Source organism: Hyperolius riggenbachi, chromosome 5 (genome assembly GCF_040937935.1).
Source record: "Hyperolius riggenbachi isolate aHypRig1 chromosome 5, aHypRig1.pri, whole genome shotgun sequence".
Lineage (NCBI taxonomy): Eukaryota > Metazoa > Chordata > Amphibia > Anura > Hyperoliidae > Hyperolius > Hyperolius riggenbachi.
The window spans coordinates 125,921,849-125,946,546 of record NC_090650.1 but is presented as its reverse complement, the minus strand read 5'-3'; the positions used below and the strand labels follow the sequence as shown (position 1 = coordinate 125,946,546).

Below are 24,698 nucleotides of genomic sequence, written 5' to 3'. Positions count from 1 at the left end.
ATCTGCAGCATAGCCAGGAAACTAGCATTGTTTAAAAGGAAATGCATAAGGCAGTCTCCATATCCCTCTCGCTATAGTTGTCCTTTAACTACTTAAGACTTGAGTCAAACATGTACTTGTAAATAAACTGTACATTTTTTAATAGTCCTCTCTTTATTGAGGAAAAGCCCATACAGAGACTGTGTTTTTCAGTTTGCTCCCAAGGAGAAATCCTTATGTGCAGTGTTTACAGTTGGATTTTCCCTTTATCCCCAGGAAAGTGATTTCTGACTGCATTTTCCGTATTATTTCCAGCTGTGAAGATGAATTGCCTTCCACAGGAGCAAAATTTATGGCGTAAAGTGCGATAAGCTTCTGTGTGTTCAGATATTGTCTAACAGGTTTCTGTTTCCTTTTTGTTTAAGGATCACATTTGATTTCTGCCAGCTGAGCTACAACGTGAAACTGGCATGTTTGGCAGTTGCAGAATCACAAAGAGGTAAGAAGTCAAGGCTGACCTCAATCATTCATATTTCATACAGTCCTGTCTTGAAAATCACATCAAGTGACACATTGCTGACCTGAAGGTGACTAGGAATAAACAGTGCTCAGAATACAGTGTGTGTGTGTGTGTGTGTGTGTGTGTGTGTGTGTGTGTGTCACTAAATGTCCCTTTTTTTCATGCTGCTTTAGTTTAAAGTGGATTTCCCAATAAAATGCAGTGCTTTTATGAGTTGGACATTTCCATGCACTAACATAAAAGGATGGACCCTACTGCAAAGCTTATGTAAACATCAGAACTTCTTCAGCTCATTTCTTCAGCTCGTTTCTGTGGAGAGGGGAGGAGGATCGATGGCTTGGGGCTTAATGGAGTGGCTTCTAGTTTACAGGGTGAAGAGGGGTACAATGTTCTTGGTCATCACTGTTGCTGAAAGACATGGGCCCCTTATCTCCTAGGGGATAACTTCACTCTTTATCAATAAAATGTCTTTTAAGCCAAGAAGAGTAAGAAAAAGCTCAAAATGATTTTTGACAGTATATTTCACCTACTTTTTGGTACTTTAAAAAATGCAGAGTGCTGAAAAGTTAATTTAAACAGAAGATGAAAAATGATCTCCTAGGACAGTGGTTACCAAACTTTTTTTGGTGAAGGCACCCTTGATGGCTTTGAAATTTTTTCAAGGCACCCCTAGGCAAAAACAACTACAGAAATGCCGTTTTGACCCTTATCAGGCGATGACCCACTCCAAGTAGCTAGTGATGATAGGCACCGCGATTCCTCTCATGTTCAACTTCAACCATTGTTGTGGGGACTAGCAGGTAATGCAGCCAAATTGTATATCAATGTGTGGTTGCATTACCTGATGGTATTGTATAAAGGATGGGGATGCATGCCGAGGCATCCCTGAAAGGTGCCCGAGGCGCACCAGGGTGCCACGGCACCCAGTTTGAGAACCCCTGTCCTAGGAGAAAACTTAGGAGAAAAGGTGAATTGAATCAGGGCCTCGATCTGCTCAATCTTGCATGATCTCTGGGTACATCTGTACACCCTCTAGAGTTTTGGCCAAGACGGCCCTGAAAAGAGTGGTCTTTTGATACAATTATACCAGGTGCTGGGATTCTGGCATTAGACAGCAAAACGAAGATGGAATCTGGGTGTGTACTTGCTGGTGAAGCTTTTAATCAAGAACAGAAGATAGAAGGATGAAGATTTAATAGAAAATATTACAAATGAACATTACAGATGAAGACAGAAGGTTGTAAAATGAAGACACTTCTATCAAGAAAAGAAAATTAAGGATATAGAGAACATAACGATCATTGATTTTAAACCAGTGTTTCCTTCCTTCATTTATTGAAATACTTTATTGGTTGATTACTTATTTAGGTCTCTCTTCTTTAAAAAAAACTTTTTGCTGATAATTAGGAGTGGTCAGTGATATGCAGAATTATGCAACTTTTAATGCAATTTTTTTCAGCTTGAAACCAGTCCAATTAAATCCCTTTTTGGCTTCATTCATTTAACGTCAGATTGCCCAAGAATAAAAATAATCTTGTTAAAGAAAACATTGGTGCTACAATTCAAAAGCAGATTGAGAATTGGAGGTGGGGAATGTTGCAGAATCCTATAATGTATTTTGTACAAAAGATCTGTACGAAAATCCATCACACCAAATACAGCAATTTATAAAATGTACTTGCAGTCTGAGGTTCTTGAAGGCCATATAACTGTCCAGTACATTAGCTTTCTGCACCAGAAGTGAGCAAGCAGATGAGTTTTACAAAGATCAGATGAAACCTATGACTCATCTTAAAGTGAACCTAAATTCACACCATACTTTTTATCTAAACAACCTTTTTTGATTGCAGGTATGTAATATGTTTTAGAAAGTATATTACCAGAAACTTTATCTATCAGGCATTCTCAGTAAAGGTCTTTATAATGCGTTCAGCTTGTTAAAAAAAAGATGTTAAAGAGGAACTGCATTGAAAATAACGTAATGAAAAAAAGTGCTTAATTTTTACAATAATAATTTATAAATGATTTAGTCAATCTTTGCCCATTGTAAAATCTTTCCTTTCCCTGATTTACAGTCTGACATTTATCACATAAAGACAACTTTACTGCTGGCAGGTGATGTCTATGGAAAGAAATTATGCATTTTTGGCATTTGGAAACAGCTGTTATTTACCACAGTGCAACAAGGCTCCCACAGTGTGATGTCAGCACCTTGATGCTGACATCACACTGTGGGAGGGGTTTTGCCACAATATCAGCCATACAGAGCCCTCTGATGATCCATTGGAAAGGGTATCGGCTACTGATTGGGATGAAGTTCAATTCTTGGTTACGGTTTCTCTTTAACTACTTCGGCCTCCTGGACGTACTAGCTACGCCCAGGAGACCATGTGCGCGTCCGCGCGCTCCCACGGCCTATCACGCGCGTGCACGCGCGCTCCCAGCCTGCGGTTCGTTAGCCAGACAATCAGTGAATCGGGCTATGGTGCTCGATCACTGATTCCTCTCCACCGCAGAAAAAGCGACAGCTTCTCTCGGAAGCTTCGCTTTTTCTTTCTGTTGCGTCCCCCATGCGTCTCTCTAAGCATATGTTACGCTTAGAGTGACGTCATGTAAACAAACTCATGGCCGCCATCTTGTGGCCAAAAAGTAAAACTACAACTAAAAGTAAAAGAATAAAACTCGACACACATTTACATGATAAAACTACTGTTTACATCCCACCCTCCCAAAAATACCCAAATAAAATGTTTAATATAAAAAAAAAAAAAACATTACAATTAAAAAAAAAATGTAAATATTTACCTAAGGGTCTAAACATTTTAAATATCAATGTAAACATGAAATATTTCTATATTTTTTTATTTTAAACTTTAAATAGTAAACTGTAAATAGTGATAGATGCAAAACGGAAAAATGCACCTTTATTTCCAAATAAAATATTGTCGCCATACATTGTGATAGGGACATAATTTTAATGGTGTAATAACCGGGACATATGGGCAAATACAATATGTGAGTTTTAATTATGGAGGCATGTATTATTTTAAAACTACAATAGCTGAAAACTAAAAAATGATTTTTTTTCCGTTTTTTTTTCTTATTCTTCCTGTTAAAATGTATTTACAGTAAAGTGGCTCTTAGCAAAATGTACCACCCAAAGAAAGCCTAATTGGTGGCGGAAAAAACAAGATATAGATCAGTTCATTGTGATAAGTAGTGATAAAGTTATATGCTAATGAATGGGAGGTGAACATTGCTCGGATGCATAAAGTGAAAACGACTGAAGGCTGAAGTGGTTAAAGAGACTCTGTAACAAAATTTTGAGCCTTATTTCTTCTATCCTATAAGTTCCTATAGCTGTTCTAATGTGCTCGGTCTTACTGCAGCCTTTCCTAGTTGCACAGTGGCTGGGTTATCTCTGTTATATGATCTAATCTTCTCTCCTCTGTCGGGCTCAGGCAGCCAGGCTGGAATGTGCTGTGCTGCTTGTGATTGGATAGAAGCTATACACACCCTCTCCAGGCCCCCTGCACACTCTGTATGACTCACACACTGAGCTACTCTCAGCCTGTCACTTGCTATGTCTTTTGTTTGTAAACACTGCAAAAAAATGGCAATTACAAGCCAGGATTGCAGCAGGGAGTGACAGAAACTGCACAGAGGGGCCCAGGAGAACATAATAAATAGAATGGTATGCTTTTTATTGTAAGAATTTTACAGTACAGATTCTCTTTAAAGTGACCCTTAAGCCCAAAAAAAATTAGTTTTACTCACCTGGGGCTTCCAATAGCCCCCTGCAGCTGACCGGTGCCCGCGCCGTGTCCCTCCGATCCTCCTGTCCCCGTCGGCGGCCACTTCCGGTTTCGACGTCAGCCACAGACAGGCTGGGAACGCGAGTGATTCTTCGCGTTCCCAGCCACAATAGCACCCTCTATGCTGCTATAGCAGCCCTCTATGCTGCTATAGCAGCATAGAGGGAGCTATTGTGGCTGGGAACGCGAAGAATCATTCGCGTTCCCAGCCGAAACCGGAAGTGGCCGCTGGTGGGGACAGGAGGATCGGAGGGACACGGCAAGGGCACCGGACAGCTGCAGGGGCCTATTGGAAGCCCCAGGTGAGTAAAACTATTTTTTTTTTTTTTTATGCTTAAGGGTCACTTTAAGAAAAAAGCACCACTTACAGAGAATGGGAAGAGCTATCCTCATTTTCTAGAAGTATTGTTGGACTGATGAACAAATATCTGCATGTATTAATATGTTGAAAGAAATCAAATTCCATGGAGTGTGCTTACATTTTCATTAGTGTATGTCTTCATACGCTGGCACAACTAGATTTCCATGCCAGTTTTAAAAGGAGTTCACCATCTATTTGTAAATAGTTTATGTGATCCTGTACTCCCATTTCATTTCTTTTAAACTTTAATGTCCTATTTTAGTGAGCTTATTCCACTGTTTTGTGTACTGAATGAATTGGCGAGTTGCTTTGCTGCAGCTTTATAATTGGTTTCCCACTAGGAGGACTTAAAGCGGAATATAACCCTGCATTTCAACTTTGCTCTAAAACATTATTTACAGCATATTATATGCAAAAAGCATTTTTTTTACTGTACCAGCATTGGAAGGGTTAAACACAGAGGTTTTTTTTTTTATAACTTCTTTTTATTGAAAAGAGTTTTTGTCAATACAAAACATACTAACATAACACAAAAACAAAACACCCTGAACTCCCACACTTAAACACAGAGGTTTAAAGTTCCGTGGAGAGATATGCAGAAGTTCAGATTGTTACATTCTATTTAGTTAAATGTATCTATTGAGAAATGTTACACACTCTTTGGCTGTCCTCCAGCTCCTTCTCAGTCAGAGACAGTGAGTCACATTCAACACTTAGATACATTTATGTAAACAAAATGTATCTGTCAGCTTCGGATGCGTCTGCAGAAATCTCCAGGAACTTTAAAGCTCTGTGTAACCCTTCCAATGCTGGTCTAGTAAAAAAAAATGCTGGTTGCATATAATATACTGTAAATAATGTTTTAGAGCAAAGTTGAAATGCAGGGTTATATTCCGCTTTAAGGGTCTAGGAAAGTTGTAATTTTCAGTAATGTACCAAAGAATGAGTCTTATTATTATTATTAATTAGATTTATATAGCGCCAACATATTACGCAGCACTGTACAAGAAATAGGATTACAGACAATGATAACAGGGGTGACAGAACAATACAGGTAATAGACAATAGATACAACAATACAGGTAATAGCAATAAGATACACAACACAATGCAGATAGTAGAAGAATACCTTTCATGAAAATGTTTGTTTTACGGCATGACCACCACATGTGAACTACGTACCTTCATCTGTACAACCCCAGAAACATAAGCTTGATTTAGAAGGGTCAACATTATGCAGTTGAGCTGGCACCCAGTGTGCTCTATGCAGGGGCGTCTCTAGCCATTTTGTCACTCCAGGCAAGAAAACCTGTGGCGCCCCCTGATGGAAATAATCGTAATGCAGCAATGTTTCACCGTAAAATAATCGTAACACAGCAATATTTCACTATAAGGTAAAAGTAATGCGGCAATGATTCACTTAAAATAATCGTAATGTGGCAATCTTTCACCAGAAAATAACCATAATGCAGCAATGATTCACCAGGAAATAATCGTAATGTGGGCAGCGTTAACCAGGAAATAATCGTAATGTGGGCAGCGTTCACCAGGAAATAATCGTATGTGGCCAGCTTTCACCAGGAAATAATCGTATGTGGCCAGCGTTCACCAGAAAATAATCGTAATGTGGCCAGCATTCACCAGGAAATAATCGTATGTGGCCAGCATTCACCAGGAAATAATCATAATGTGGCCAGCGTTCACCAGGAAATAATCGTAATATGGCCAGCGTTCACCAGGAAATAATCGTATGTGGCCAGCGTTCACCAGGAAATAATCGTATGTGGCCAGCGTTCACCAGGAAATAATCGTATGTGGCCAGCGTTCACCAGGAAATAATCGTATGTGGCCAGCGTTCACCAGGAAATAATCGTATGTGGCCAGCGTTCACCAGGAAATAATCGTAATGTGGCCAGCTTTCACCAGGAAATAATCGTATGTGGCCAGCGTTCACCAGGAAATAATCATAATGTGGCCAGCGTTCACCAGGAAAGAATCGTATCATATGTGGCCTGGCAAATTTTGACTTAAAGTTACTTTTATTGAACCGGTGGCGGCAAGTAATTTTTTGATGGGAAATGACATAAATGTCTCTCAAAAGATAAGAAGACCATGTACAAGAGGCATTATTGTGGAAAAAACATTTCTCAGCTTTTATTTACATTTGAGCAAAAAGTGTCTAGTCCAAAATTATTCATACCCTTCTTATTAATCAATAATAAAATCCTTTATTGGCCATTACAGCAACCAAATGCTTCCTATAATTGCAGACCAGCTTTTTGCATGTCTCCACCAGAATTTTTGCCCATTCATCTTTAGCGATGAGCTCCAAATCTTTCAGGTTAGAGGGTCTTCTTGCCATCATCCTGATGTTTAGCTCCCTCCTCAGATTCTCAATTGGATTCAAGTCAGGACTCTGGCTAGGCCACTCAAAAATGTTAATCTTGTTGTCTGCTAACCATTTCTTGGGTTGAAGGCTTCTCCTTTTTATGCCAAATGAAGGAAACATCATTGTGACCAAACAATTACATTTTTGTTTCATCTGACCATAACACAGAAGACCAGAAGTCTTCTTCTTTGTCCAGATGAGCATTTGCAAAGGCCAAACGAGCTTTTGTGTGCTTTATCTGGAGAAGTGGTGTCCTCAGTCTGCATCCGTGGAACCCAGCAGTGTGCAGTGTCCATGGGATTGTCTGCCTTGAGACATTTTAAGGCCTTGTGCCGAAACGTTGTGTTTCTTACTGCTATGGCTTAATAAATAAAGCTTTGCTATAATTGCACAAATCCAGGTTGAGACCCAGTCTTCCTTTCTACTTTGCATGGCTATTTATGCACCCTGCTGGATCCTGGTGCTGACTGGTCGACTCCCTGGTGCTGATATAATATTCAGCAGTTGAGCTATTGGACTTTCTCTTCTACTGTGCCTTGAGACATTGCTACCAGCAGAGCCCAGATTCACTAGGATGGTGTTGGTGGTGGTCCTTGGATTCATTTTCACCCCTCTCACTATCCTCCTGGCCAGCACAGGTGTCACTTTTGGCTTCCGACCACATCCTCCGAGATTTTCCACAGTACGGAACATCTTGTATTTTTTAATAATGCTTTGCACTGTAGCCACTGGAACTTGAAAACATTTAGACCAGGCCTTGTAGTCCTTTCCTGACTTTCCAGCCACAAAGCGCAGCCGCAGGTCCTCACCGAGCTCCTTTGTCTTAGCCATGACTGTCCACAAACCGACTGCAGAGAGCTACTGTTTACCACATGTTGAGTTGATTAATGCAGCTTTTACCAATTAATCAGGCTAATTAGGATGCTTTAGAACAGCTTGGACTATTTGGAATGGTATAGAACGTTGTATTTTCCCACAGACTGTGACAGTTTGTGAAGAGTATGAATAATTTTGGACTGGCACTTTTTGCTCAAATGTAAATAAAAGCTGAGAATTCCCCCTCCCCCCCCCCCTCCCCCAATAATGCCTCTTGTATATCGCCTTATTATCTTTTGGGAGACACCTATGTCATTTCCTGTCAAAAAATTACTTGCTGGTTGAATAAAAGTAAACTTTAGTAAAAAGTAAACTTTAAGTACAAATTTGCCAGGGGTATGAATAATTATGGGCAGCACTGTAGATTAGATATAGGCTTTCTATATTGTTACCAACTGGTTTCCTCTCGATGCGTCAGTCTCATATGAATTCATATGGAGTCAGAAGCATCCTCAAATCGAACATAAAATACTGATTTTACCTAAAATTGATGGCGAGTTGCATCTCCCTGACCTAACTCATTACCACTGAGCAGCGATAATCAGCTGGCAATTTGATTGGTGCTCTCAAACCAAGAATACCTTAGCTTTCTGTGGAACAGTCCTTTACTACATCTCCCCTTGCAGGCTTATCCTGGTTGACCCTGAGTAAGGACTATTTCAAAGGATAGTCAACCCTTTATTGAAGTGTCTCACAAAGCATTTCACTTGTTGGGTCACAGGCGGAACCTATCTAGATCTCCTGGGAACTTGACCCCTATCAAGTACAAGCCAGATTTCCCCCCAGGATTGAAATTGAACATTTTCAGAGACTGGTCCCCTGATACTATTCTTGGGATCAGTGACTTCTTAATCTGGGCTCAAATGAAAACGCTAACTGAATTGAATGACTGTCTTCTCGGGCAAATTCTTATTCTGGGAATACTGTACTTTCAAGTGAGAAACTATATTAACATTGTAAAGTCCCAACATGTTCTTGACCAACCCCTCAATGATTTTGAATCCAATCTTCTGGGAGCAGGGGCTCGGTGACCTATGGTTTCTTGGACGTATGAATATTTAGTGAGCTGTGGAAATACAGCTAATCTGCTATATACCAACAAAAAAATTAAGCAGCTTTGAATCGTACTCTTGATCCTTACAACACAAGAGCTCACTCAATACTCCTACTCGGGAGCAGGGGTTTAAAATTCTCAGAGGTGGTGTACCTGCTTGGAGGAGTTGCACCGGCACCGACTCTCCCGCAGGGATTGAGTCCGCAGGAGTCAAGTTCAATCATTCATCATTGGTTTAAAATTCTCTCCCAGTGATATAGGACTCCCACAGTATTGCACAATATTAACCCTACGTTGCTAAACACGTTGGCATTGTAAAAAAGAAGAAGGCGCATTGCTCCACATTTTTTGGCAATGCCTTTTGCTAAAGAATGATTAAAAAAATGTGGATAAAAGAGATCATCACTTTTAATTTACCTTTTAGCCAGGAGACTTATTTGCTTTGCTGCAATAACCTAAAGATGAAGTCCTATAAAAAACAATAGCAATAAATTTGATTAATGCCACCAAGGCAATGATCTCCTGCTTTGGAGATCCAGGTCGCCTCCCATCATGGTGCAATAATGCGCTAGAGTCAACCCCATAGAGCAAATGGCACAGATCATTCTCACAGCTCAAGACCGATCTGAACAGCCAATTAGAACCTGGGTGGTGTGGGCAGAATTTAAAGCGGGTTAGTCACCATATCAATCACATTTCAACAGCAACTGGTTTGAGTGTATTAAATGATTAACCACCCTGGCGTTCTGATTAAATCGCCAGGGTGGCTGCGGGAGGGTTTTTTTTAAATAAAAAAAAAACTATTTCATGCAGCCAACTGAAAGTTGGCTGCATGAAAGCCCACTAGAGGGCGCTCCGGAGGCGATCTTCCGATCGCCTCCGGCGCCCATAATAAACAAGGAAGGCCGCAATGAGCGGCCTTCCTTGTTTTGCTTATATCGTCGCCATAGCGACGAGCGGAGTGACGTCATCGACGTCAGCCGACGTCCTGACGTCAGCCGCCTCCGATCCAGCCCTTAGCGCTGGCCGGAACTTTTTGTTCCGGCTGCGCAGGGCTCAGGCGGCTAGGGGGGCCCTCTTTCGCCGCTGCTCGCGGCGAATCGCCGCAGAGCGGCGGCGATCAGGCAGCACACGCGGCTGGCAAAGTGCCGGCTGCGTGTGCTGCTTTTTATTTCATCAAAATCGGCCCAGCAGGGCCTGAGCGGCAGCCGCTGGCGGTGTTGGACGAGCTGAGCTCGTCCAGACCGCTCAGCTGGTTAAGATGCCAATCCTGCATTCAAAACTTTCAAAACTTTTTCTTACGTTATGGTTTGGAGTTATCACATACTTTAGAAGCACTGGCCCTTTAATTGCCATTGCCAAAAAGTTGCATGCTGGGTGGTCTTTTTATCTATAATATATTCCTCCTCTTCCCTTGATCTCTCCCGCCTTCTAATGACATAAGACAGTGCACTTCCTAGTATAGACCTCAGTTGGAGCGTTTGAAGACTCTGAGAGGAGTGTGGGTAATGAATGCACAATTTAGCAAGAGGAGAAAAAAGAGTAAGTGAGGAAATTATGTCAGGATTAGCTTCATTCAAAGGTAACAAAGATGGACACTGTGTTGAATAGGAGTCTCTGCTTTTGCTTTATAAAATTCACAGGAATCATAACGTGGACAGTGCAATACATCTGTTATGTAAGTAGCACTAGTATTTATCTACTTATATATGTGTTTTTTATTTCTAGGTTAACATGGGTGTCACTTGTTCTTTAAGGCTTCTCATACGTATATAGTAAATGTAGATTCATAATTTACCTCCCTAAAACATTAAGAGATCAGTGCTTTCTTACTGATCTATAAGTGCTGTGTGTTTTGTTAGGTGCTGTTTTTTCCATCCGCTCTCTTCCTTCTTACCCTCTACGTCTGGAGTTTGAGTCACCTAGAAGGCAATTCCCTTCCAATGTTCACTTGTAAACGAAGCAAGGCAACCATTCTGTTCTATTTTGCTCTCTCACACCATTTACCTCTTCATTTGCATACGCGAGTTTATATGCTTCTATAAGGATATGTACATGCATAGAATGTCTTTTATTTGAATAATATTAGAACATCTTAATCAATGTTTGATGTTTGTTTAATGCAATGTTTTCTCTTATACAGTATGTTCTTTTTCATATTCCCGCATTTTTTAGGTGGTTTTGTCCACTTTTGCTATAATAAAAAATTTTAATGCAAAAAAAAAAATTTAACATTGTCCAGAAACCAAATTAGTGTAGGTGCCACGTCTCAAACTAAGTGTCAGGGCTAGTGCACACCACAATTGCAATCGCTAGCGCTTAGCTATTTGCAATTGCGAATTTATTAAGCGATGTTTAAATGAAAGAGCATTTTTGCACATTCATTCAAGTTAAAAATCACAACGCTGCTGTGGGAACACCCTCATAGGGCTACAGTAGCAAAACGCTTTTCAAGGCGCTGGCAATTTGAAAAGCGTTCAGAAACGCTTTTGGTGTGCACCAGCCCTGACATATGTCATTAATGCAGTCCTGCTAATTTTAAACTTTCAAAAAGACAAATTGCTGTTTATGAAGTATTTTATTTTTAAATAAGAACTTAACATTCACTAAGCATTTGATCTGTTCCTTTCCAGGCTCTGTTGGGGAAAACTGTTTTTTGCCCATTTAGTCCAAGGAAGGAACCTCTCAGGTGCAGATGCAGTTAACGCTCTAAGACCTTTCTATTTCGCTGTGCATCCAGATTTCTTTGGACAACACCCAAAAGAAAGAGTAAGTATGCTCATACCTGTCATTCACTGCAAACATGTAATAGTTCTGGCTCTAAAGTACCTTGTGCAAGTCTTGGTTATTGCATTTTTACAGAGGCAGCATATAGTCTGTAAAAGAACAGATGCAGGATTTAGATACCAATGTGTGTGCTGTGACCTGTCCCATGTGCGTGACAGATTGTGCTTACCACTGCAGTATTTTATCCATTAACCTATCTTAAATCTGTCCAAGTTTTACCAATCATGTTTGTTTTGTGTATGTCAACATTGGCAATGAAGAAATGTTTTGGAGATACTTATTACCACACATGAGCATAAGAGAGGCATTACTACATGCACTGTTTGTAACACTTGAAAACGGATTTGGGAATCATTTTTTTTTAGACATGTGGCAAGTTTGCAACATACCACTGCCAGGTCACTTCTGCTTTTGCAGTTGTTTCAAAGAGCCTCTAGTACACAGTTATACTACGCTCAAAGTATAACTAAACTATCTTGGAGACATTTCAATTTCGCTCCAGAATAAACATACACAGCCTTCTTATACAGCCTCCAATTTTTTTTTAAAGAGAAAAGCGTTTGTGTATAAATATATAATTAACTTTGGAGTGTCTTTCCATGTTATTTATTGTTTTGTTCTGTTTAAGGAGGTCAATGAAAACTCCTTAAAAAGGTTGAATGGTTACCTGGAGAATCTTCAGAAGCCTGGACTTCGGTCACACAAACCAGCACAGCTAACATTTTATGTTCGAGAAACTGAGCAGAGTTTCGATAATGGTCAAGAATCTTCCAAAGAAACAGGTACAAGGGACCAAATATATGATCTTTTTGTCTGCAAGGTCGTCTGTAGCTAATGCTTATTTTGGAACAATTTCACAACAAATATACTTTTTTGCCACCAGTCTGGCATAAAGCAAAGTGAACTGAAAATACATTAAAGAGATAATTAATTGTATGTGTAGCAGCAATGCTATATAGGACTTTCTTGGTGTCTCTTATTCTTATTTTCACTTTTAGGGCCCTTTCACACCAGAGGGATTTTTCGGCGTTTTAACGCCACGGCCGAAGTTGGTGTTTTGCTAGGTAAAAGAAAGTCCATAGACTTTCATTTTACCTTTCACATCTAACTCGGCGTTTTGGAGCGTTGCGTTTCAACGCTCCCAGGAGCTTTTTCAGGGCAGTTGGCTGTTGGCGTTTCAATGATAGTCAATGGAAAACGCCAACTTTAGCGTTTTCAAAGCGTTTTACAGCTAACTTGTTCACTTATTTTTATAGAAGAAAAAAAAAAGGACGTTTTCATATGAGCTGTAAAACTCTTTCAAAACGCTTTGAAAACTCTTTCAAAGCGCTATGTATTGGCGTTAAGCAAAAGGCTGACTTTCAGCCTTTTCTACCGCAGCCTCTAGTGTGAAAGAGCCCTTAGGTGTTAAATTAGATGTCTGAAGTTTTCACTGAAGCCATATTAGTATGATGTGAGATCTGGTTCATTCAGCTCGGAACAAAAATAAAGCATTAGCTTTGAGGCTTTCAGCACTCTGGTGTTAAGGATTGTTGGCTCAGCCAGATAAGTGTTTTGTTTCTGTTTACTTTTCAGGAGAGCCAGACTGTATTCCACTGCAGTTCAACTGCCTTATTTGTATACATAATACACTGGTCTGTTAACTCTTGCAACGCAAACAAATAAGTGAACACAGGCAAGTTCTATGTAGGCTTGGTATTATGTGTATCCATATTTTTCTCATACTGTAACATGTCAGTTCAAGTATGCTTTAAAGAGAATCTGTACTCTAGAATTCTTACAATAAAAAGCATACCATTCTATTCCTTATGTTCTCCTGTGCCCCTCTGTGCTGTTTCTGCCACTCCCTGCTGCAATCCTGGTTTGTAATTAACAGTTTTAGGCAGTGTTTACAAACAAAAGACTGGCTTCTAACTAGAGTATCATAGGCTGAGAACTAGCTTACTGTGTGACTCATGCAGAGCTTGGAGGGGGTGTGTAAAGCTTCTGCCAATGACAAGCAGTGCTGCACATTCCACAAATTCCAGCCTCAGCCCGACAGACACGACAGAGGAAAGGAGATAAGATTTATTACAGAGACAGTGCAAGTGGGAAAGGCTGCAGTAAGACAGACCATATTAGAACAGTAATAGGAACTTATAGGACAGAAGAAATAAGGCTCAACATTTTGTTACAGAGTCTCTTTAAGTTACCTATACACAATACAATGGGTTTGATTCATCGAACTTACAGTGCGTGCGGAAAGTATTCACTGTACAACACTTTTTCAATATTTTTTTATGTTACAGCCTTATTCCAAAATGAATTAAATTCATTTTTCCTTGGGATTCTACACACAACGCCCAATAATGACATTGTGAAAAAAATAAACTTGGGGTTTTTGCAAATGTATAAAAAATAAAAAAATGAGAAAGCACATGTACATAAGTATTCACTGCCTTTGCAGTGAATTTCAAAATTGAGCTCAGATGCATCCTGTTTTCCCTGATCACCCTTGATATGTTTCTGCAGCTTAATTGGAGTCAACCTGTGATAAATTCAGTTAATTGAACATGATTTGGAAAGGCGCACACCTGTCTATATAAGGCCCACAGCTCATGCCAGAGCACAAACCAAGGATGAAGTCAAAGGAATTGCCTGTAGTCCACCGAGTCAGGATTGTCTCAAGGCACAAATCCTGGGAAGGTTACAGAAAAATTTCTGCTGCTTTGAAGATCCCGATGATCACAGTGGCCTCCATCATCCGTAAGTGAAAAGTTCAAAGCCTAGAGCTAGGTCGGCCATCTAAACTGAGCAATCTGGGTTGAAGTAGTCAAGAAGGTGACTAAGAACCGATGGTCACTCTGTCAGAGCATCAAGTGTCCTCTGTGGAGAGAGGAGAACCTTCCAGAAGGACAACCAGCTCAGCAGCAATCCACCAATTAGGCCTTTATCACTACTCAGTAAAAGGCACATGGTAGCCTGCCTGAACTTTGCCTATATGCACCTGAAGGACTGTTAAACCATGAGAAACAAAATTTTCTGGTCTGATGAGACAAGGATTAAACTCTGTGGTCTGAATGTGAGGCGTCACGTTTGGAGGAAACCAGGCACCGCTGCTCACAAGGTCAATACCATCCCTACAGTGAAGTATGGTGGTGGCAGCAGCATGCTTTGGGGATGTTTTTCAGAGGCGGGAACTGGGGACTATTCAGAATAAATGGAAGGATAACTGGAGCAATGTACAGAGACATCCTGGATGAAAACCTGCTCCAGAGCGCTCTTGAACTCAGACTGGGGCAACAGTTATGCTTTCAGAAGGACAACAACCCTAAGCACACAGCCAAGATATCAAAGAAGTGGCTTCAGGACAACTCTGTGACTCTGTCCAGCCAGAAGCCCAGACTTGAATTGAATCCGATTGAACATCTCTGGACAGATCTTAAAATCCTATGCACCGACACTTCCCATCCAACCTGATGGAGCTTGAGAGGTGCTGCAAAGAGAAATAGGTGAAACTGGCCAAGGATAGGTCTGCCAAGCTTGTGGCATCATATTTAAAAACATCCAAGGCGGTAATTGCTGCCAAAGGTACATTGACAATGTATGCAGCAAAGGCTGTGAATACCTATATACAGGTAGTCCCCGACTTATGAACGTCCGACTAACGAACAACCCGCCAATACGAACAGCCGCGATGATGTTATCTTTGAGTGTCGTCACCTCTTCTAGCAAGTCGAGGACTCCCTGTAAAAACCAGCAGCATAAAAATAAAGTGTGCGGAGAGGAGGAGAGGGTCCGGAGGGGGATGTGACGTAAGTGTGTTCCTGCACACGTGGCTGTGCTGGTTGGTTACAATTCACGCTTTCTTGTTGAGAAGCTGCTGTCGCTGCTGAGTCCCTGTGTGCAGATATAGACGTTGTAAATTCCTATCCCTGTTGTAATTTCCTATCCCTGCAGTTTGACAGGCTGAACTTGGCTATAAGTTAGTTCAGTGTCACGTGCCCGCAGCCCCCTTCCTCTCAGTCTGCACAATAATGGGTAGCTTTTCAGAGAATCGCATAGACGCAGGCTGGGACACTGGAGAGTGATTGTCCAGAGCAGAGCAAACCGGCTGACAGATCAGACAAGCAGCCAGGCAGGACCAGGAGCAGGAAAGCTGGTAGACCAACCTGTGTACAGTTTGCAGATCGTTGCATTCAATTATATCCTGTGAATATAACTGTCTGCTCTCTGATATTGAACTTTGTTGTACTACTTTTAATGCCACTACAGAGGGACTACATGTCCCAGCTTTTCCTGGCCTAATATTTAATAGAAAATTATGTATGTTCCGACTTAAGAACGGAATTGGGTTAAGAAGGAACCTTCAGTTCCTATCTTATTTATTTATTTAAGTATTTATATAGCGCCAACATATTACGCAGCGCTGTACAGAGTATATATTGTCTTGTCACTAACTGTCCCTCAGAGGGGCTCACAATCTAGTTCCTACCATAGTCATATGTCTATGCATGTATCGTGTAGTGCATGTATCATAGTCTAGGGCCAATTTAGGGGGGAGCCAATGAACTTATCTGTATGTTTTTGGAATGTGGGAGGAAAACGGAGTGCCCGGAGGAAACCCACGCAGACACGGGGAGAACATACAAACTCCTTGTAGATGTATCTTGTTCGTTAACCGGGACAGGACTATCTGTATATGTGATTTCTTTTTTTTTTTTTTTTGAGAAACTTGATAAAACCTCTAACTTTTTCACATTGTCATTATGGGGTGTTGTGTGTAGAATTCTGATGAAAAAATGAATTTAATCCATTTTGGAATAAGGCTGTAACATAACAAAATGTGGAAGAAGTGATGTGCTGTGAATACTTGCATTGTATATCATGAATTTTTCTTTAAATACCTTGGCTCATAAAAATTATCTCTCCATAATCCTTTTTTTTTTGTTTTTGTTTTTTTACAGTCTCTATAAAACTTTGTAAGCCCCCAGCAACACAACAAGGGTATTAACCACTTCACCTCCCCGGACACGAATCTCTACGTCCCTTCTTTATCTTGCAATTACGTAGATATTCCTCACTTGCTGCCGCGCGCTCCTGCTCGTGTCCCCTCCCCCCTACTCTGCACGCTCCCTTGCTCATTACCTCCGCTGATCGCTAGACAGGATATCGGTGAATGGGAACGCAGTTGCCATTCATTAATCTAAGTTCCCGTGTGAATTACCGTGGCCATCTATAAGACAGCGCCGTCATCCACATACCCCGATTCTTACACATCCACGCATTACTTTCTGTTTTGCATAGTTATACTACGCATGGGGAAGTTATGCGCGAGGACATCTTGTGGCCACATAGTAAAATAACATCTACAAACTTTTTTTTTAATTAAGAATTTTTTTTACATTTGAAATTAACCCTTTACCTCCCAGACTCCACAATAGTTACCCAAAATGTGTATTTGTAAAAAAAGTATATACATATATACAATTAAAAAAAATACATGAATAGTTACTTTAGGGACTGAACTTTTTAATATGTATGTCAAGAAGGTATATTACTGTTAATTTTTAAACTATGGACTTGTAAATAGTGACAAACACAAAACCGAAAAAGTACACCTTTTATTCCCAAATAAAATATTGGCGCCATACATTGTACTAAGGAAACATTTTAAACATTGCATCAACCGGAACAGATGGGCAAATAAATTGTAAGGGTTTGAATTATGGTAGCTTGTATTATTTTAAAACTATAATGTTTGAAAACTGAGAAATAATAAAAAAAAAATATATATTATTTTTCCTGTTAAAACGATGTTAGAATAATAATTAATGAAATAATGCTTAGCAAAAATTACCCCTAAAGAAAGTTTAATTGGTGGAAAAATTGTGTTATGAATGTGTTAAGTAATGTTTTGTTGTGATAAGTAGTAATAAGGTTAAAGGCGAATGAATGGAAGAAGTGCTATTGCTCTGGTGTTTAACCCCCCTGGCGGTTTAATTCCCGCGGCTACGCGGCCACGGGAGGGTTTTTTCACTTTTTTTTTTAGCATGTAGCTAGCCTAGCGCTAGCTACATGCTTCCCCCCCCTCCCTGCGGCATACCCCGACCCCCCCCCCCCCGTATATTCCGATCGCCGCCGGCGCCGCTTGCCCATAAGGAAATCCCGTTCTGAACGGGATTTACTTGAGGGCTTCCCCCGTCGCCATGGCGACGAACAGAGTGACGTCATGGACGTCGTGACGTCACAGGGAGTCACGATCCACCCCATAGCGCAGCCTGGCGGCGATTGGCCAGGCTGTGCAAGGGGTATGCGGGAGGGGGGCCCTGTATCCGCGGTGGGTAGCGGTGCATCGGCGGCAGGCGGCGGCGATCAGGTCAAACACGCAGCTAGCAAAGTGCTAGTTGCGTGTTTGAAAAAAAAAATGTCAATCGGCCCAGCAGGGCCTGAGCGGCGCCCTCCGGCGGCTTACCCCGTGTCACACTGTCACACACGGGGTTACCGCTAAGGAGGTTAAGGGAAAAAAAACCTTGGCGATGAAGTAGTTAAAATAAGTCAAGAGTAATATTGCAGTAAATAAAAAAAAAAAAAAAAAGGAGGTGGTTTTAATATATATATATATATTTTTTTTTTTTTTTTTTTTTCTTTTGGCGGGGGGGCTTAAAAATGCTAAAAAGATGATACTGTGGTAAAAAAAAGTGAGGAAAGATAATTCATGAGATTGTTTGTTTGAGGTTTGTGAATAAACTCAATATTTTAATGCCACTTTCACAAAGGAGGCTGCACTTCATGCTTGTTGGGCATCTGTTTGCTACCAAGTGCCTGCAATTGAATGCAGCTGAATGGCAGCATTTGTAACCTTACATGTGTCCGCACTTGACCCGCCGTGTGGTTACCCAAATATACATAACAACATAACAAAAATATTTACAATAGCGGTCACAGACCACAACCATAGCATTTCTTTTAAGTGGAAAACTTTTGGTTAACTTTAAAGGATATCTGAGGTGACAAAATATATCTTTACTTACCTGGTGCTTCGTCCAGCCCCTAAAAGTCACGTGTGTCTTCTCTCGGGTCCCGCTGGCATCCTCTGAAGTCTCGCCGGCTTCTGGTGATGTGGGCCCGTTCGGCCGCACATATGCAGAAGATAAGTTACTTGAGAGGCTCCCAGTGGGACCCGGGGGAAGACCAGCACTGCGTCGAGGGACACACGTTACTTGTTGGGGCTGGAAGAAGCAACAGGTAAATAAATATAGATTTATTTTGTCGCCTCAGATACCCTTTAAAGAGAATCTGTATTGTTAAAATCGCACAAAAGTAAACATACCAGTGTGTTAGGGGACATCTCCTATTACCCTCTGTCACAATTTTGCCGCTCCTCGCTGCATTAAAAGTGGTTAAAAACAGTTTTAAAAAGTTTGTTTATAAACAAACAAAATGGCCACCAAAACAGGAAGTAGAATGATGTACAGTATGTCCACACATAGAAAATACATCCATACACAAGCAGGCTGTATACACCCTTCCTTTTGAATCTCAAGAGATCATTTGTGTGTTTCTTTCCCCCTGCAGCTATCTTCCACTGAAGTGTCAGACTGTTTCTTCCTGCAGAGTGCAGACAGCTCTGCCTGTATGTAATTCCTCAGTATGTGAAAGCCCAGCCAGCTCAGAGGAGGATTTATCCAGCTTGTAAAAGATAAGAGAGAAGAGAGAAGCTGCTCTAATCTAAATAATACACAGGCAGTGTGCAGAGAGGGGCCTGGAGGGGGGAGATGCATCACAGAACCACAACACTGAAGAACTTGGCAGCCTTCCAGACACAGGCTGACAAGTCTGACAAGAGAGAGATAAGTTGATTTATTACAGAGATGGTGATAGTAGAAAGTGCTGCAGTTAGTCAGAACACATTAGAATAGCTTTTGGAACTTGTAGGATGATAAAAAACAGGATGCAATTTTTGTTACGGAGTCTCTTTAAGCAAAGTGGGATTTTAACAAGCCTCTCTTGGAACACGACCCTGGTGTGAATTACTGCTGGAGTGCTAAACAAATACAGTAGAGTCCCGGTTATGCAGGACTCTACCAACTGAGAGTCTCAACTAACCAGCTATTATGTGGGAGCCATGGGGATGTGCTTCTCTCATTTTGCAGTCCAGCATGCAGCAGAAACCACTTACAAAAGCCCTAGGCGCTGATCCTCTTCACTTCTACAGCTGCCTGCTCCTGTGCTCTATCCACGTACGGCTCCTGATGTATCACCTGACCCCCACATGCACGGGGCCACATACACATGCATCAGGAACTGTACATACTGGATACAGTACAGCAGCTGGCAAGCTGCAGGAAGTACATTTCAGAGCTCTTGTAAGTGGCTTCCACTGCGCACTGCTCTGCATTTGCTTGGGGAGGGGGGGGGGGGAGTTAGTGTTACATTTAGGCCCCGTTGCTTGAATTCTTAAGCAACTGGAAATTACACATATCCGGAATATTTACACATATCAGGAAATCCCCACCTGTGCTAGATATCCGAGACTCTACTGTATAATAATTTCATTTCTGATATTGAATCCTATCTGGATTAAGAAATACTCTAAAACTTTTTTTTGCACTGGACCTAATAAAAAAAACCTCTATTTTTCCTTGTAAGTTTCTTTACCATAAGCTTCTGACCAAGTAAACGTTTACGTGTTTTGTTGCTTTTCCCAGGATTCCGAACAGTCAGCTTCACATTAGATACCAGGGACCTGCTGAGCACAGTGTTGGGTATTCTCAATTCCTGCAGCTTGTCTACAGACCATGTCCAAAGCCCAGCTGAAGATCTGGTATCGCCAAAGAAAGCAGCTACTGCATTTTACAGACCCATCAAGTGGGACAAGACCTATTATGCATTCACTGGCTTCAGAGACCCAGAGGAGGAGCTGGAACAAGCACAAAGAGGAGAAATGACTATTATGTAGGTATCACCTAAAGCAGAGGTGTCAAACTCAATTACATAAGGGGCCAAAATCTAAAACAGCTTAAGTTGCAGGACAAATTGTTTATAACATTGTAACATTTATTGAACAGTGTTAAACTAAGTGGCATAACTATAGTGACCATGGGGGGTTCTCCTCTGCTTCTGCAGATTAGTGCAGTGAAGCAGTTTAATAGTTACCTGCTGCAGTACTGCTTCAGCTTTCCTCTGATGATCTTCCGCAGAGCCACGCTCTCTATCCTGCATACCTCGCTCTTGTCACATGATTGGGAGATAACAATATGGAAGCAGAGAGCATGCAACTGCCAGAACAGGGACACAATGCATTGCTGGGGCAGATAAATATATAACACTGCTCCACTGCGCTACGTGGGAAGATGGTGTCGGGTGTGTGTGTGGGAAGGGGGGCTTACCAGCCACCAGGGAAGGGTCCCAGGAGGGGGCCCCATGCTTATTTTATGGGGGGGTCCTGTGGGTTATTGCTGCACCCTGGCTCAAGTTGACAATGTTTCAGTCAGAAAACAGCCAGGTATGCTCCTTTAGATGGGAAGGCAGTGTTCAATCATTCTTTTGCTGCCTACAATGATGTTACATTTGAAGCTCTTGAGGGCCACATGAAATGTCAAGTAGAGCCGCATTCTGGCCCACGGGCATTGAGTTTGACACCTGTGACCTGAAGCATAATTTGACATTGACAATTTCCTTGACCGAGTCATTGAATCGCCTTTATAAATATGTTTAAAACACCAGTTTCGCCACAAATTTTACAATAATTAATAGAACATTAACATTTGAAATACATATTCCACATTTTTTTTGTAAAAAAAACTATATATTTTTTTTTTTTTGCAAATGAAAACAGAGAATACTTGCTACATCAATTCATAGAAGCTCAGTAATGGATGACTTGACTGCTCACACCCAGCAACATATTGGTGGAACTAGTAAAAAAGGGCGCACAGGGATAGTGGACAAAAAGGGCGCCGCCATAGACTGCAATGCAAAATATCGGCTATTCGGCGCCCGACAGGAAAAAAGGGCGCCCGAGAAATAGCGGTTACAGGGATCGTGTTAACAAAAGTTTTCGTTTACAGAATAAGGTTTATAACAAATATTGTTTACAAGTTCGTTTTGAGTTTGTGTTATACTTATTTTTGCGTTTTTAAATTTCGCTTATATCAGTTTTTACTTATTTTTTCGTTTAAAAATTTCGCTTACAAAAGTATAACAACTAAATTTTCGTTTACACTTCTTTGATCATTTAAAAATTTGTTTTCATATGTATAATGCGTAAATACCGTTTTCAACCTTTTTGTATTAGAAATACATCGCTTTTGGTATTAACTTTGTTTTTACACTTATAATGCGTTGATTATAGTTACTAAAATATCGCTTTTAGGCCCGGTTCACATTAGCGTTCGCTATACGGATTTTCCAGATCTGATCCGGACCGCATACTGTACAAACGGAGCGTACGTTCCGCATAGCAATGTAAAGTCTATGCGGACGTTCACACGCGTCCGTTCCGTACAGTACGGAGCCGGATCGGATCCGGACTCTTTTCCAACATGCGCTATTTTTTGGGTCCGGATCTCCGGCCCACGCACCCGGACCGGAGCCGGACCTGAGCCTGACAGCACCATCAGGAACACAGAAACCAATGGGGAACGGAAGGCACAGAACACACTGCCTACAAAAACCTGACGTTCTACCCCACTTCCTATGCGTATGCAAGCGGCCATTTCGGATGGGGACACATGGGCCAAGCATGTCTGGAGTGGAGCAGCAGTGACAGACGTGCTGGAGCTGTTTGGCAGAATGTCGGAGGTGGAGGTGAGGCCTACAGCGGAGGAACCTGATTCTACACGTGCACCAGGTGCACCTTCTGCTGACCCCAACATTTTTTTTTTCAAATTTCGCTTTTTTTTGCCCACGGATCCGGATGGCAGCCTGATGCATGCCTGATACAAACGGACCAGATCCGGATCGGAACCGTACGGTTCTGATCAGGATCAGGTCAGGATCCAATTAGGATCCGGTCCGTTTATTTGCCAAAACGCAAGTGTGAACGGGGCCTTAATGTTACTGTTATTTTAAGATTTCTAATGCTTGTAAGGCTATCTATTGTATTGTATATATTTATATATAGAATGATAAATGATTCTGCGCTCCTCACTAAATACCCCACAGTAATACACTCAATCTTCTTGTTGGATCGCTGTGCAAAATAGTGCGTGCCACACTCACATGAACATAAATACAAAAACAGCAGAGCGCTCAACAACACTAGGCTCAATTTCAATATTCAAGTCCCTTTCAGCCTAATAACCATAAAGTCCGTCCATTAATGTGAGTCACTTCTATATCTCCCACAATCTTCATACACCCCAGAATTCCATCCAATGTTAACAGTTACGCTCACCAGAAGAGATGGCTAATCACTCAAGATCAGCAAAACACGTATTTGGCCCAGCCAGTAACAGATCTTCCTTTCTCCGTTTCCGCTCTTCTTATACTCATTAATCATGTGAAAAAAATATAAACTACAATAGTGTGATACTGTTATATCAATAGACAACTACTTTCCACCGGTGCTCCCCTCTTTGCCAATGCTGTCACCCAGCCTGTCTCCACCACCTTAGTAGGTAAGCCTCTCACCAGACTCAATGGCCGACCCCTTTACAGACCAGCAGACCAGCGTTTATGTTGTAAGTCTTTACCTCCAATGTCAGATTTCTAGGACTCAAACAACGCTTGACATAGCATAATTCCGTTTATTTAAAAATAATGATTAAAAGTAGTGCACTCACATGTGTTTCCGTAAAAATTGCGCATATAAAAAGTATCTTTCCCCTCGAGGTCTCAGCGTCTCACCGGCTCTCCAGGCCACGCCCTACTAGTTTCGTCATCCGACTCATCAGCCGGTGAGACGCTGAGACCTCGAGGGGAAAGATACTTTTTATATGCGCAATTTTTACGGAAACACATGTGAGTGCACTACTTTTAATCATTATTTTTAAATAAACGGAATTATGCTATGTCAAGCGTTGTTTGAGTCCTAGAAATCTGACATTGGAGGTAAAGACTTACAACATAAACGCTGGTCTGCTGGTCTGTGAGGGGTCGGCCATTGAGTCTGGTGAGAGGCTTACCTACTAAGGTGGTGGAGACACGCTGGGTGACAGCATTGGCAAAGAGGGGAGCACCGGTGGAAAGTAGTTGTCTATTGATATAACAGTATCACACTATTTTAGTTTATATTTTTTTCACATGATTAATGAGTATAAGAAGAGCGGAAACGGAGAAAGGAAGATCTGTTACTGGCTGGGCCAAATAAGTGTTTTGCTGATCTTGAGTGATTAGCCATCTCTTCTGGTGAGCGTAACTGTTAACATTGGATGGAATTCTGGGGTGTATGAAGATTGTGGGAGATATAGAAGTGACTCACATTAATGGACGGACTTTATGGTTATTAGGCTGAAAGGGACTTGAATATTGAAATTGAGCCTAGTGTTGTTGAGTGCTCTGCTGTTTTTGTATTTATATATTTATATATACTTTTCTCTATTTATAATATTAATGTATACGTGATTTTAAGGCTATTTTAAAGCTATTTATTCTATTACAAATATATAAATTATTTTATTCATGTTATTTGTAGAGAAGTATTTTAAGGATTAAATATATTATTGTTTATATGTGTTTAGGGTGTTTGTGCGGTGGGGATGGTTAGGTTTAGGCATTACCAGGGGGGTCTAGGGGTTAGGGATAGGTACAGGGAGGGTTAGGTATAGTTACAGTATAATATACGCAATCAGGGGGTGGTTAGGCACCACCAGGGGGGTCTTAGGGTTAGGCACCACCATGGGGGTCTTAGGGTTAGGCACCAACCGGGGGGGGTCTTAGGGTTAGGCACCAACCGGGGGGGGGTCTTAGGGTTAGGCACCAACCGGGGGGGT

The 24,698-nt window shown here is 41.3% G+C and overlaps 1 protein-coding gene across 2 annotated transcripts in view; it reads left to right on the top strand.

Annotated features, from left to right (window-relative positions):
* The window catches only part of TCAIM (T cell activation inhibitor, mitochondrial), an 81,199-nt gene that overhangs the window by 38,017 nt on the left and 18,484 nt on the right, over window positions 1–24,698 (top strand). For both annotated transcript variants that reach the window (XM_068236232.1, XM_068236233.1), the window contains exons 2-5: window positions 405–478; window positions 11,628–11,763; window positions 12,410–12,563; window positions 20,472–20,718. In XM_068236232.1, coding sequence (XP_068092333.1) covers window positions 450–478; window positions 11,628–11,763; window positions 12,410–12,563; window positions 20,472–20,718 — 566 coding nt within the window. In that variant the 5' untranslated portion in view covers window positions 405–449. The remainder of the gene's footprint in view (window positions 1–404; window positions 479–11,627; window positions 11,764–12,409; window positions 12,564–20,471; window positions 20,719–24,698) is intronic.